Consider the following 11,664-nt stretch of genomic DNA (forward strand, 5'->3'; position numbering starts at 1 on the left):
CCGCGAACAATCCCGTCCGACATGGCTGCCCGGGAAGACGGATCCGCCGCCGCTGCTGCTGCTTCGTCCAGGGATGTTTCGACGTCGATGGTGGCGGTCCCCATCTGCCCATCTGACGTCTCCGGCCGACCCTACGAGTGTACTCAGCACATACGACGACGAAGAATAAAATGAAAAATAGAAAAGCAGAAAAAAATAAACACCGAAAAATAGAAAACAACGTCCCGATGGCTGCAAAACAAAACGTAAGGGCAGATCTAGAACATGTCAGCCATGTGGCCGGCAAAATCGCTCGGAGGGGGTCTACCGTCGGACCATGCCCTTTCCTAGGGGTCACAGCCCAGTTGCTGACGTAGACGACGAAACGACGTTAATTGGAGATTGGAACATCCAGCGGAGGAAAGCCTTCAGTGTAACAACCTCCGATTTCCTCATGTGCCCGCTACTACGGACCACCCTAGGGAAAAAGGGTCTTTACTTTAGCCTTTGCGGACTCTCTCTTGCACCTCTCTCTCTCTCTCTCTCTCGCACGCACGCAAGCTCGCTCGCCTTCCTCTCTACATATCGATCCTTGGTGCTTTGCTTTTTTTGACTGGTTTCACAGTGTAGATCGCAGCGCTTCTTGTCCGAGGAGTCGATTGGGGCTCGGGGCTCGGGGATGAGAATGGGGATGGGGATGCAGTGAGGAGAGAGGGCTAGGACGCTTGGAGAGAGGGAGAGGGAGGGAGGGAGGGACGGAGGGAGGGAGGGAGGGAGGGAGGGGCACGCCGTGGGATCAGATCTATGGGAGTTTGCCTGACCACGATCCGCTCCCCAACTAGCGAGAGGGAGAGAGGGAGTCGAATTAGAATCGGGTTAGGTGGGATGGTGGGTCGCGACTCGCCGGCTTCATCAGTGTGTATATATATCCCGTCCAGGTTCCAATCATGTCGAGCAGAATTCAACAGCAGCTCATCATCCTCCTCCTCATCCTCATAGTCTTCCCCATACTGATACTCATCCTCTTCCTCTCCCTCTTCCTCATCTACATATCTTCCTCATCTGCCTCAGCTGTTCCTGGAAATCTCCCTCGCCCAGTCTCTGCTTCGAATCATTCATCCACCAGCTCTCCTGCCCATCACATCACCCTCGGACTACCTACTAGTCCACCCAGTCTCCCCTTGCAGCGGCAGTTTTGGTCCTGCACTCCCCCGTGGCACTCTTGCACGGTACGTAGTAGTAGCATCGTCCCGATACATAAATACGTAGACGAACCTACCAGCCAATCCTCACACGCACTTCCCCAAAGCTTCCCAGCCCTGGATCCATTCGCATCCTCCTCCTCCCAATCCGGCCCGAGCAGCAGTAGCATTGCCGCCGATCCATCCGGTCCCAGCAGCAACAACACTGCCGTTTCCCGAGCCGGCCCGAGCACCACATCCGCCGTCAGCGCCGACCAACAATCCGGCCCGATGCCCACGCACCGCCAGAAAGCCGCGGCCGCAGCCGCGGAAACCCGTGCGCTGTTCCCGTCTATCCCGCACTTGAGCGGGACGGATCCCACCAGCTACTTCTATCCATTCACTGCGCCGCTCCCGCGGATGCCCGAGAACGCGCGCTTCCACCTGCGCTCCGCAGTGCTGGAGGGCGACCCCTTCGACATCGCGCTGGACTGGCAAAGCTACATGTTCCCGGACGCGGCGGGGACGACTGCGGGCGAGCGCGCGCCGCCCTGCTTCTTCAAGAGCGCCAGCGGCGGGGCGCCCACCAAGCGCATCGTCGTGCTGAATACGTGCTCGGAGAAGAAGGCGGGCGGCGACTGGGAGGGCGGGTTCCTGGGGCTGGGCGCGGAGGAGTCGCTTGCCCGCCGTTCCAACCTCGTGCAGTGCCTCACCGCCACGGATCCAAGGAATCAGCAGCTCACGAGCTACTACCCGCTGCCGCAGACCGGCGGGATTTACTCGCCCAGCACGGTCGTGCTGCGCGGCGGCCACGAGAAGGACTACGCGCTGTATGACGAGCGGGACTGGACGGTGATCAGCGTGATATCGGCCGCGGCGGTGCGCAGGCCAAAGGTGGACGAGACCGGCATGCGCTATAGCTTCGCCGAGGAGAAGGAGCTGCAGAAGGAGAAGATGAAGACGGTGCTGCGCATCGCGGCGCAGAACGGACATATCAACTTGGTGCTGGGCGGGTTCGGGTCGTGCGGGCCCGGCATCGGATCCTGCCGCATCGGTATCGGCGCTGATGGTTACTTGACCGGCAACCACGGCTACGGCGCGGATCACCACCACACGCCGCCAAGGAGTCAGGCGCTTTCGGCGACTACCAGCGCTTACAAGAACCCCCTGAAGGACGTCTGCAAGCTGTGGAAGGAACTGCTGTTCGATGACCCGGAGTTCCGGGGCTACTTTGCCAACGCCGTGTTTGCCGTCAGTGGCGGTGAGGGCGGCGGCCAGAGAGAGTTCAGGAAATACTTTGGGTAAGCTGCAGGATTCCCCATACCACTGTTCCAACCAGTCTTTAACACATCCGTGCAGCTGTGATTTCTCCACCGACCGCCGTTAGTTAGAGTAGATCGGTACCGCGCTGTTGTACACCGGGTACATGACATGAGTACTTACACATCACACCATGTCTCATTGTTTTTTTTCCCTTTCTCTTTCATTTCTGTTTGGGAGGACGGGGTTTTCTACTTTTTTCCGCTGGATTTTGCCGTTCGTTCGTTGGTCGGTTTTTGCTGGGCTTTTGGATTGTTTGCTGTTAATGGGTTCACGGGCGTCATACACACGGGTGGTCATGGTTTTTATCTCTGTCTGTTTTTTTTTTTTTTTTTTTTTTTTTTTTACGACTCCTTATTTATTAGGCTGGTATGTACTTGGTTGGCTGGTTGGTTGGTTTCCTTATGTTGGTCCGCTACGATACGATACGATACGATACGATACGATACGATACGGTTCGGCTCGGCTCCGGGGTTTAAATTAAAGTGTGCATGTACTCTACGATTTACAATATACAATCGAGCGAGTTTGTTGGTATTTTTTCCGCTGATATGTGATATGTGTGTCGGGGGGTGGTGGTGATGGTGATAATCTATGACGCAGCTGTCGTGGTCGTGGTGGTGGGGGTGCGCGGCAGTGATATCAATATCAACCTCCCCGCAGCAGCGAGCTATCATATCATCATATCACAGCAGACCATCATGCACACAGACACACACACACACACACACACACACACACACACACACAGACAGACACACACAACCGACATCCATCCATCCACCCATCCATCGCATTCGCAATCGCAATCCGTCCGTCCATCCATCCGTTTCATTTCGTTCGGCGATTTGCTGCCCCCCACCCCCCCCTCCCAGCTACCCCAGCTACCCCAGCTGCCTACCTAGCTAAATAAACTACCCACCTACCTAACTAACTACCGGTGCATTATTTACAGCGAAACATCATTCATGCAATATGCAAGGGATAACCGCACCCGAACCGGCCGAACCGGCGGAACCAGTCAGCACGCGGGTGGTCCTCGATGCGGGTCATTATAAGATTGCACCGCCGCGCCCTGTGGCCAGTGCTCACCCAGACACCAGACAGACACCCGACAGACAAAAGAAACCAGACATCAGACACCAGACATCAGACAGACACTAGAAATCAGACACCAGAGACTAGACAGAGACAGAGACAGAGACACCAGACAGAGACACCAGACAGCAGACTTAGCCGTACATCAGGTGCATCATTCTATTGCTTACATACCAGCGATCCCTCTCTCTCTCTCGAAATAGAGTTGAAAGTGAGAGTGTGTGACTGAGTGCCTCCAGCCAGTCACCTTGCAGCCAAACAAAACACCTACTCTACATTCCTACAGGCTACATACATGATACCGGAAACAAGAAACACCCCGTCCAGAATCCGGCAATGGTAATGGTGGACCTGTCACTGTCACCTGTGGACACCCCACGGGGAATCGGAGGGGTTAGCTGTCTACCTGCCTGCCTACCTACCAATCTACCTACCTACCTTCCTACCTACCGGCATTCCCTTCCCTCCATTCCTCGACCATGGATGCCGGAAATCTGTAAGTAGGGGTAGGAGGAGGCGGGGGGGCGGGGAGGCGGGGGAGGGTGGTGGGTTGTGGGTGGTAGTGGTGGGTGGTGGTGCCGGGAGGCGGGGGGCGGGGGGGTGGGTGAGGGAGGGTTTATGGTCCCGCCAGGACGGTATGGAGTGTTTTTCCGTTAAGCGAGTGGATGGATCGTGCGATGCTAGAAAGAACAGCCTACTACTAGTATAACTAGTGTAGTAGCTACTCTGATCCTCCGTGACGAGTAGCGGGGGTAACGGTAGCATGGTAACTAGAGGACGGGACGGGGGACGGGGGACGGGGGGTTAGAGTGGTTTTCGTCACAGTGTATGTATGGTAGTTAGTCGGGGGCCGTGATAATCAGGGGAGACATTTGTAAGGTATGAGCCTCCCCCTACTATACCGCTGGCCCTACGGAAGTACAGAAGTCCGGCTCCAGCATTCAGCCTTCGGGTTATCGTACTACCAACCGCTATTTACCGAATGTTTGGACATTGAACGTCAAACATCGGATTTGGCGCAAGCCAGCGCCATGCCAGCGCCACAACAAGCCACCCCCCGTCCACAAAAATTGGTGAACATCAATTGCGGACCAAAAAATCCGTTATCCGGGGTGTTAGTAGTCACGCCTCCCCCCCCCCCGAATGACTGCGCGTGAAGAAACGAAATATCCCATCCCCTCCCCACCCCCCAAATCTCCCACCACCACCACCACGTGCATCGGGGAAATTCCAAACATCGAATAATCTGCGGATCGTCACAGACCCAGATTTCCTCCGATACTCCCCAGAGAAAAAAAGCAAATAAAAATAAACAAAGTGGCCTGACTTTCTCCCACAAATTCCAGTTCCCAGAAAAACTAGCGGCAGGCAGGCAGGCAGGCACCTTGCCGGGGGGGAAAGAGGGAAAAGTGGGGACCGATCCAGTACCCCATCCCCCTTATCCGACAATCGACACTCATATTTAGACAGCTAGATACATATGATGAGAAGAAGAAAGGACAGGGCCACCCAGAGGGCCCGCCCAGGCCCACAACGACTGGGCTGTCTGGCTGTCTGGCTGGCTGAGGCTGGTCAGAGCCCACACTTGCTCGATTGCATCTAGAGTACAGCATACAGCATTGATGAAGCGTTAGAGACCGGGCTGAGGGCGTATTGAAACCTGAGTAAGCCGGTGATGGAGCTCATGGGACTCCCCCCATCCCCAGAGATGTCTATGGCGCAAAATCCACGTCTACGCCGGCTGCAACAACAACATCGTCGCGCGAGGCGCCGTACGCTTCCCTCCCCCCACCGGGGAAAAATCTACTTTCCGGCCTCAAATGACCGTAACCAACAAAGTCGACGCTGAATTCCAGCTCTGCTCCAACCGCCGTACATGCTCGGATACGCACATGCTACGAACCCCCACCCGGTTCATGGGCGCTCACGACGAGCGAGGATGGGTGGATGCGAGTGATGTCCTGTGAAACCATATCGTCGTTCGGGCCGTCGCTAGTTGAGTTAGCCTTTCTGGAAAAAACCAACCACAAATCTGCGGATCAGCATAGACCCGAATTTTGGATTTGGAAAAAGCAAAACAAAAAAACGTGGCCTGTCTTCTTTCGGATTCTAGAAAACTGGAGGCGCGGCGGGGCGCGGCGGGGCGGCGCGGGACGTACCGAAGACGTATGTAGGTACTTAGGTAGGTGCTAGTTACTATATTTGGGGCCGATTGTGGACGCCTTTCCCCTTTAACCCGTGAGTATGTATCAGTGCGTGATGGTGGTACATAGTGGTGGTAGTGGTGATGATGGTAGTGGAGATGATAGTGGTGAAGGTGGATCCGGATCGGATCCAGGCCTCTTCGGATTCATCACCGAAAACCGCCGGAAGGAGTCGATTCGGACTCGGCGCCGGGAGGGGGGGCCCGTGGCCCGGTGAGTGAATAAGGCCAGCATGAAAAGCTACGGACATGATCCGCGTTTGTACCGACTGAAACATCATCATTACCTCGTCGACTTCTTCAACCGACCGACGCGACGCATACCGACTCCACCACACGGTTTAGGTCCAAGCTTGTAAGAGTCCAGCAGCTCCCATTCCACCTCCCCGACCCGAAGACTCGGTCCGGACTCCAGGGTCCAAGAGCCTACGAGAGTGTTGCCAGCGCATTGCCGTCACCAAACGCCTACATAATTATCATCATCGTCGTACCGCGGGGATTCGGTTCGGATTCGGGATCGTACTGCCGAAGCCTAGGCCGGTGACGCTTGGAATCGAGGACCAATGTAGTTGTTCCGACATGGCGATGTCTACCCCCCTCCCTCTTCCCCGCAGATCGACGGCTCCCTCCCTTGCAGATTGACATTCAGCGTTGGGTCTATGTAGGTCTGGACTTGCTGGCTGGCTGGAGTCCTCCCTACCGCCGGGATTTGGCAAGAGGGACCAAGAGTCCAAGACCGAGATGTCCCCATCCGATATCCCCACGGCAGAGAAAGTGGTTGTTGCCCTCCTCCTCTGCATACGGTACCACCCTGCCTACATCCATCATGCCGAGCGGCTATGCTAATTGATTCGAGCAGTAGGCCAGGCTCTCACCAGTTAGTCGATAGGAACACCGTCTTGTTCGTGTTGGAGGCCGGAGCACCTTCAATGCCATTCGTCTTGCTGGTGGGACGAGTTATTTCAATTAGCAGCGGCAAATAGCGCAAAAAAACCCCGACCAACCGCTCAATCTCGGATCACGATGGGCACCCATCGTCGGCAGTCTGACGCTGCATGCAAATCCTCATAGTGACAGACTTTAGTAACTAAAAAACCGGTCATGCAGTATCAACAGCAAAAGACTCCAGCAAGTTCAGACCGACCATGCAGTTTCAGCATAGTCCGGCAGATGCAGACCGGCCATACAGTGGGTATCGCCAAAGTGAAAGGCTCCGGTAAGTTGAAGACCAGCCCCGCAGTATCTTCATAGTGAAAGACTCCAGCAAGTTCAGACCAACCATTCAGTATCACCATAGTGAAAGTCTCCAGAAAATGCACGCCGATCATGCAGTATCCCCACAGCGAATGACATCAGCATGTGAAAGACCGGCCCCGCAGTATCCCTACAGTGAAAGGTTCCAGCAGATGTAGACCGGCCATGCAGTATCACCACAGTGAATAACTTCAGCAAGTTCAGACCGACCATGCAGTACTATCCTCATACTGAAGGACCGGCCTTGCAGTATCCCCACAGCGAATGACACCAGAAAATGCGGACCGATCATGCTGTACCCCCATAGTGAAAGACTTCAGCAAGTTCAGACCAGCCCCGCGGTATCTCTGCAGTGAAAGATTCCAGAAAATGCAGACCAACCATGCAGTATTACAACAGTGAAGGATTTCAGCAAATGCAGACCGGCCCTGCAGTATCACCACAGTGAATAACTTCAGCAAGTTCAGACCGACCATGCAGTACTATCCTCATACTGAAGGACCGGCCTTGCAGTATCCCCACAGCGAATGACACCAGAAAATGCGGACCGATCATGCTGTACCCCCATAGTGAAAGACTTCAGCAAGTTCAGACCAGCCCCGCGGTATCTCTGCAGTGAAAGATTCCAGAAAATGCAGACCGACCATGCAGTATTACAACAGTGAAGGATTTCAGCAAATGCAGACCGGCCCTGCAGTATCACCAAAGTGAAAGATTCCAGCAAATGCAGACCAGCCATGCAGTACTATCCCCACAGCGAATGATACCGGCAAGTGAGAGACCGGCCATGCAGTACTATCCACATAGTGAACGCCTCCAGCAAGCTGAGACCGACCATGCAGTATCACCAAAGTGAAAGACTCGAGTAAGTGCAAGACCGCCCCCACGGTATGCCCTCAGTGAAAGACTCCAGCAGGTGAAAGACCATCCCCGCATGATCCACATAATGAAAGACTCCAGTGAGTTCAGACCGATCATGCAGTACTATCCCACAGCCAATGGCATCAGCAAGTGAAAGACTAGCTATGCAGTAATATCCCCACAGCGAATGACACCAGCAAGTGAGATACCGGCCATGCAGTACTATCCTCATACTGAAATACCAGCCCTGCAGTATCCCCGTGGAAAAGAGTGTGTTTCTGGTAAGCCATCCACTAGCCGTCCGGAGGACCGATGGTGGGGGTTGGAATATTCGGTGCGGTAGCGGGTCCAAGCTTGGTATCTTTCTCTTTCTCTTTCTCTTGTACCAGTGCCTCCTACACCCGAACATACCACTCCACTTCTCTCCAGAGTCCATCTATCGCTCCAGCGAATCACCTCCACGAGTCCTTCCAACAATCCCCACAGTGAAAACCTCCAGCAGGTTCAGACCGACCATGCAGTATCACCATAGTGAAAGACTCCAGCAAATGCTGACCGGCCTTACAGTATCACCAAAGTGAAATACTCGAGCAAGTGCTGACCGGCCCCGCAGTATCCACACAGTGAATGACACCAGCAGGTGAAAGCCCAGCCCCGCAGTATCACCATGGTAAAATACCGGCCCCGCAGTATCCCCACGGCGAAAATGGCTCCAGCATGTTCAGACCGACCATGCAGTACTATCCTCATACTGAAAGACCGATCATGCAGTACTATCCTCATACTGAAAGACCGGCCCTGCAGTATCACCGTAGAAAGACTGGCCCCGCAGTATCCCACCGTGAAATAAGACCGGCCCTAGAGTATCCCCACAGCGAATAACTCTAGCAAGTGCAGACCGACCAAGCAGTAGCCCCTCAACCTCAACCCCTCAGGTTCGCGGTGAAGCACACCCTCAGTTTATCCTCCGACCTGCCATTAGCTGTTGTGTTGCCTATGTGCATCGTGTTTTGCCGATTGACCGCGTGACTGACTAGCAGCTGCTGGAGTCCTCCCCGCAGATACCTACCACACTCTCCTCCCCACAACCAAGCCGCTGACCTCGCCGTCGATAGCCGGTCCGAGTCCTACAGCCCGCGCTCGTTCTGCAAGTTACAGCCGGTAGGTATCGTCGTCCTTCACCGTCCTTCACCGTCTGGCAGCCCCTGGTCTTCCTACAGGCTACAGTCGGTACGCATTGTCCTCTTATGCCGTCCCACAGTATCAGGCCTGCCTCGCCGCCGATTGCACACTGTTGTGACAGAGTGAAGGAGGAGCAGTCGGCGGGAGGAAATAAATGTGGTTAGTAGTGACATCGACGTTGGTGGGCATGGCGGGGCCTACGGTCGACCACTGACGAAGGAGGGGGGACTTAAGCTGGCACCCGTGGGTTTTCTTCTTCTTTCTTGATCGTCATCTCTAACCTCCAATCTCCGCTCTTTCTTCTGTGTTTGCTCCCTTCCTCGCCACGCTTGTCGACCTATAGAGGCAAAGTTGGCAGAGAGCTCTCGCAAAACTGTTCTCGCCGTGGATATGGCACTCTCGTTACAGTGGAGACTGGAGAGAGAGAGGAGGTAGAGGTTGATTGTCTATTCTGTAGATGATGATGATGATGAGAGAGGGAGAGAGAGGGGGGGAGGGGGAGAAGAGGCCTCTCGGACAGCCTCTCAAGCTCGCTCCATCCCCACTGGTTCAGTCCTGAACGTTTCCGACACAAACGTTTGGGCTAAACGGAGTGGTCTGCGTCTAGGCACTACGTTTTCTTTGTTTGCACGTTCCCCGCGCTTACTGACATGAGTACTTTGTACATGCGTCACTCACCTACACATGCGACTTATGGCGCTGCGAGAGTTTGCTGCATTCTTTATCACCATCACTGGCGCGGCTACTAGGTAGTACATCTCCAAAACTGATTGACTCTACCGCACGTCTGGACGTCTGTACAGCCATGATCTGATAAGGTCGAATGCTATGATGATTAAACAAAACAACTCTACCGCACGTTGTATCGGCTGCAAGGGAGAAGCAGCTGCAGATTAGACGCATTCGCCGACTCTGCCACATTCTGAGACGGCTGCAAGCTTAAGTAAGATGCTGCTGCGTGATAGGCGCATTCGCCGCCGTATGTAGTACCTACACTGCCCCGTATTCTAAGACGGCTGCGCGTGTGTAGTATGTATATATGCGTTGCGCATTGTGCGCGTGTGTTCATCGACTCTGCGCATTGTATGATACGTCATATATATGCGACTCAGAGCGGTTCTGAAAATTAGGCGCATTCTGGTACCAACTTCGCCGTAATCTGAGACCGCTGTGAGTAATCATGTCTTTTGCACCTTAAGCGCTGTTACCTAACGCTACCGCACTTTATGTCACCTGCGAGGCTGCGAGTAAAAGGCTTGAGCAGAATTCGCGCATTCACATACTGGCAATAACGCACTTATAGTAAGTGGTGCCTCACCTTGCGCTTAGAGTTCGGCATTGTGGTGAGGCACGACTTATTGGCTGCTCCTGGTATATACCTCAAGCCAGCTCCACTTTGCTGCTGATGCTGCTGCTGCGATGGGCTCCCCGTCCCCGTACCCGATGTACCCGTCCCCGATCTCGAATACGGTACTTATTCCGTTTCTTCTTCTTCTCGGCCATAACTAATATGAACCGCTGTTTTACGGTTCGTATGTTATGTACGTACACACAGACGCCGTCTACCTACCTACCTAGGTTGACATGTATGGGGGGCCTGCCGCCTGCTGTCACCGTTGATCACTGACCACAGACCACTGACCAGACGTGCAGATAAGTACCTAACCGGGTAGACGCCGACCGGTTTGTTTTTTGCAGTTGTTCGTTCGGCAGCTCGATTGGGTTGGAACTCGGGGACATGAAAGGGCAAGGCAATTGGTGCAGTTTTCTCAATTCTTCGATTGGTTATTGAACTGCCATAAACTGGTGAGCTGGTGAGCTGAGTGTACTGTTTGAACTGACGTTTTTCCCGGTGTTCGAAAAAGTTAGGTAATTGCAGCCTAGCTGTGGGCAGTATGAAGTACTTCTCACTCACTCGCGTTATGCCTTTCATCCCTTCATACAACCACTAGCGTCGCAGGTACGCTCTCGACTCTCCCGGCCCCGGCTATCTATCACACGTCGGATCGTGAGACGCGGCACGCCCTGCAGACTGTTATTTTGTCTCCCGGGAGCCACTGCATGCGTCCCTCTGGGAGCCTCCGGGGTAGCAAAAACCTCCGTGGCTTCGCCGCCGGGACTTGGAGTCATCGTACTGCGCGCTAACCACTATAAACGGCCGAACCGGTTCAGTTCGACGAAGCGTTTCACGCTCCTATTCGGTTTCCTATTAGGTTTCCTATTCACATGCAGTTAATTGATGCGCTCCAGTTTCGATCGAAGGTCGGTCTGGACATTCACTCTCGCGGGCGGGCTTTGTCGACTCGAGTTGAGTTGAGTTGAGTTGAGCTGAATCGGCGGAATGAGGAGGAGGAGGAGGAGGACTCGTCCACCCCGCCGAACGACGACATACGGTATGCATAATGTGTTCGGTGCAGCCAATCAGCATGCACGCTCGGAAAAAGTCGCCGTCGCCGTCGCAGTCGCAGTTGCAGCCGAGACTTCGCCTCCCATTCCATCCCATCCCATCTGCTATGTCTCGGTTCGGTTCTCGCGCTCCAGAGTCCGTAGGTGCACGTCCACGCACTCGTTCGGGGACATCACTCC

General features: G+C 54.4%; 3 protein-coding genes across 3 annotated transcripts; all 3 read left to right on the forward strand.

The window, feature by feature from the left end:
- Positions 1-1,664: 1,664 nt before the first annotated feature.
- BZA05DRAFT_330815 (uncharacterized protein) lies at positions 1,665-2,465 on the forward strand (the record flags this gene model as incomplete). Its single annotated transcript, XM_051480554.1, has 1 exon — positions 1,665-2,465. One exon carries the CDS (start codon positions 1,665-1,667, stop codon positions 2,463-2,465), a length of 801 nt encoding a protein of 266 aa, XP_051343861.1.
- Positions 2,365-3,646, forward strand: BZA05DRAFT_115789 (uncharacterized protein). The gene is made up of 3 exons (XM_051478631.1): positions 2,365-2,461; positions 2,520-3,014; positions 3,436-3,646. The coding sequence occupies exons 2-3, from the start codon at positions 2,592-2,594 to the stop codon at positions 3,466-3,468; spliced, it is 456 nt and encodes a 151-aa protein (XP_051343862.1). The 5' UTR covers positions 2,365-2,461; positions 2,520-2,591; the 3' UTR covers positions 3,469-3,646.
- A 1,640-nt stretch (positions 3,647-5,286) lies between these two features.
- Positions 5,287-7,437, forward strand: BZA05DRAFT_415478 (uncharacterized protein; the record flags this gene model as incomplete). Its single annotated transcript, XM_051485311.1, has 7 exons — positions 5,287-5,350; positions 5,692-5,748; positions 5,852-5,995; positions 6,396-6,442; positions 6,472-6,555; positions 6,889-6,997; positions 7,343-7,437. The coding sequence occupies 7 exons, from the start codon at positions 5,287-5,289 to the stop codon at positions 7,435-7,437; spliced, it is 600 nt and encodes a 199-aa protein (XP_051343863.1).
- Between the last annotated feature and the right edge of the window lie 4,227 nt (positions 7,438-11,664).

The sequence above is a fragment of the Tricharina praecox genome (genome assembly GCF_024521635.1).
Source record: "Tricharina praecox strain CBS 144465 chromosome Unknown BZA05scaffold_2, whole genome shotgun sequence".
NCBI classification, from domain to species: Eukaryota; Fungi; Ascomycota; class Pezizomycetes; order Pezizales; family Pyronemataceae; genus Tricharina; species Tricharina praecox.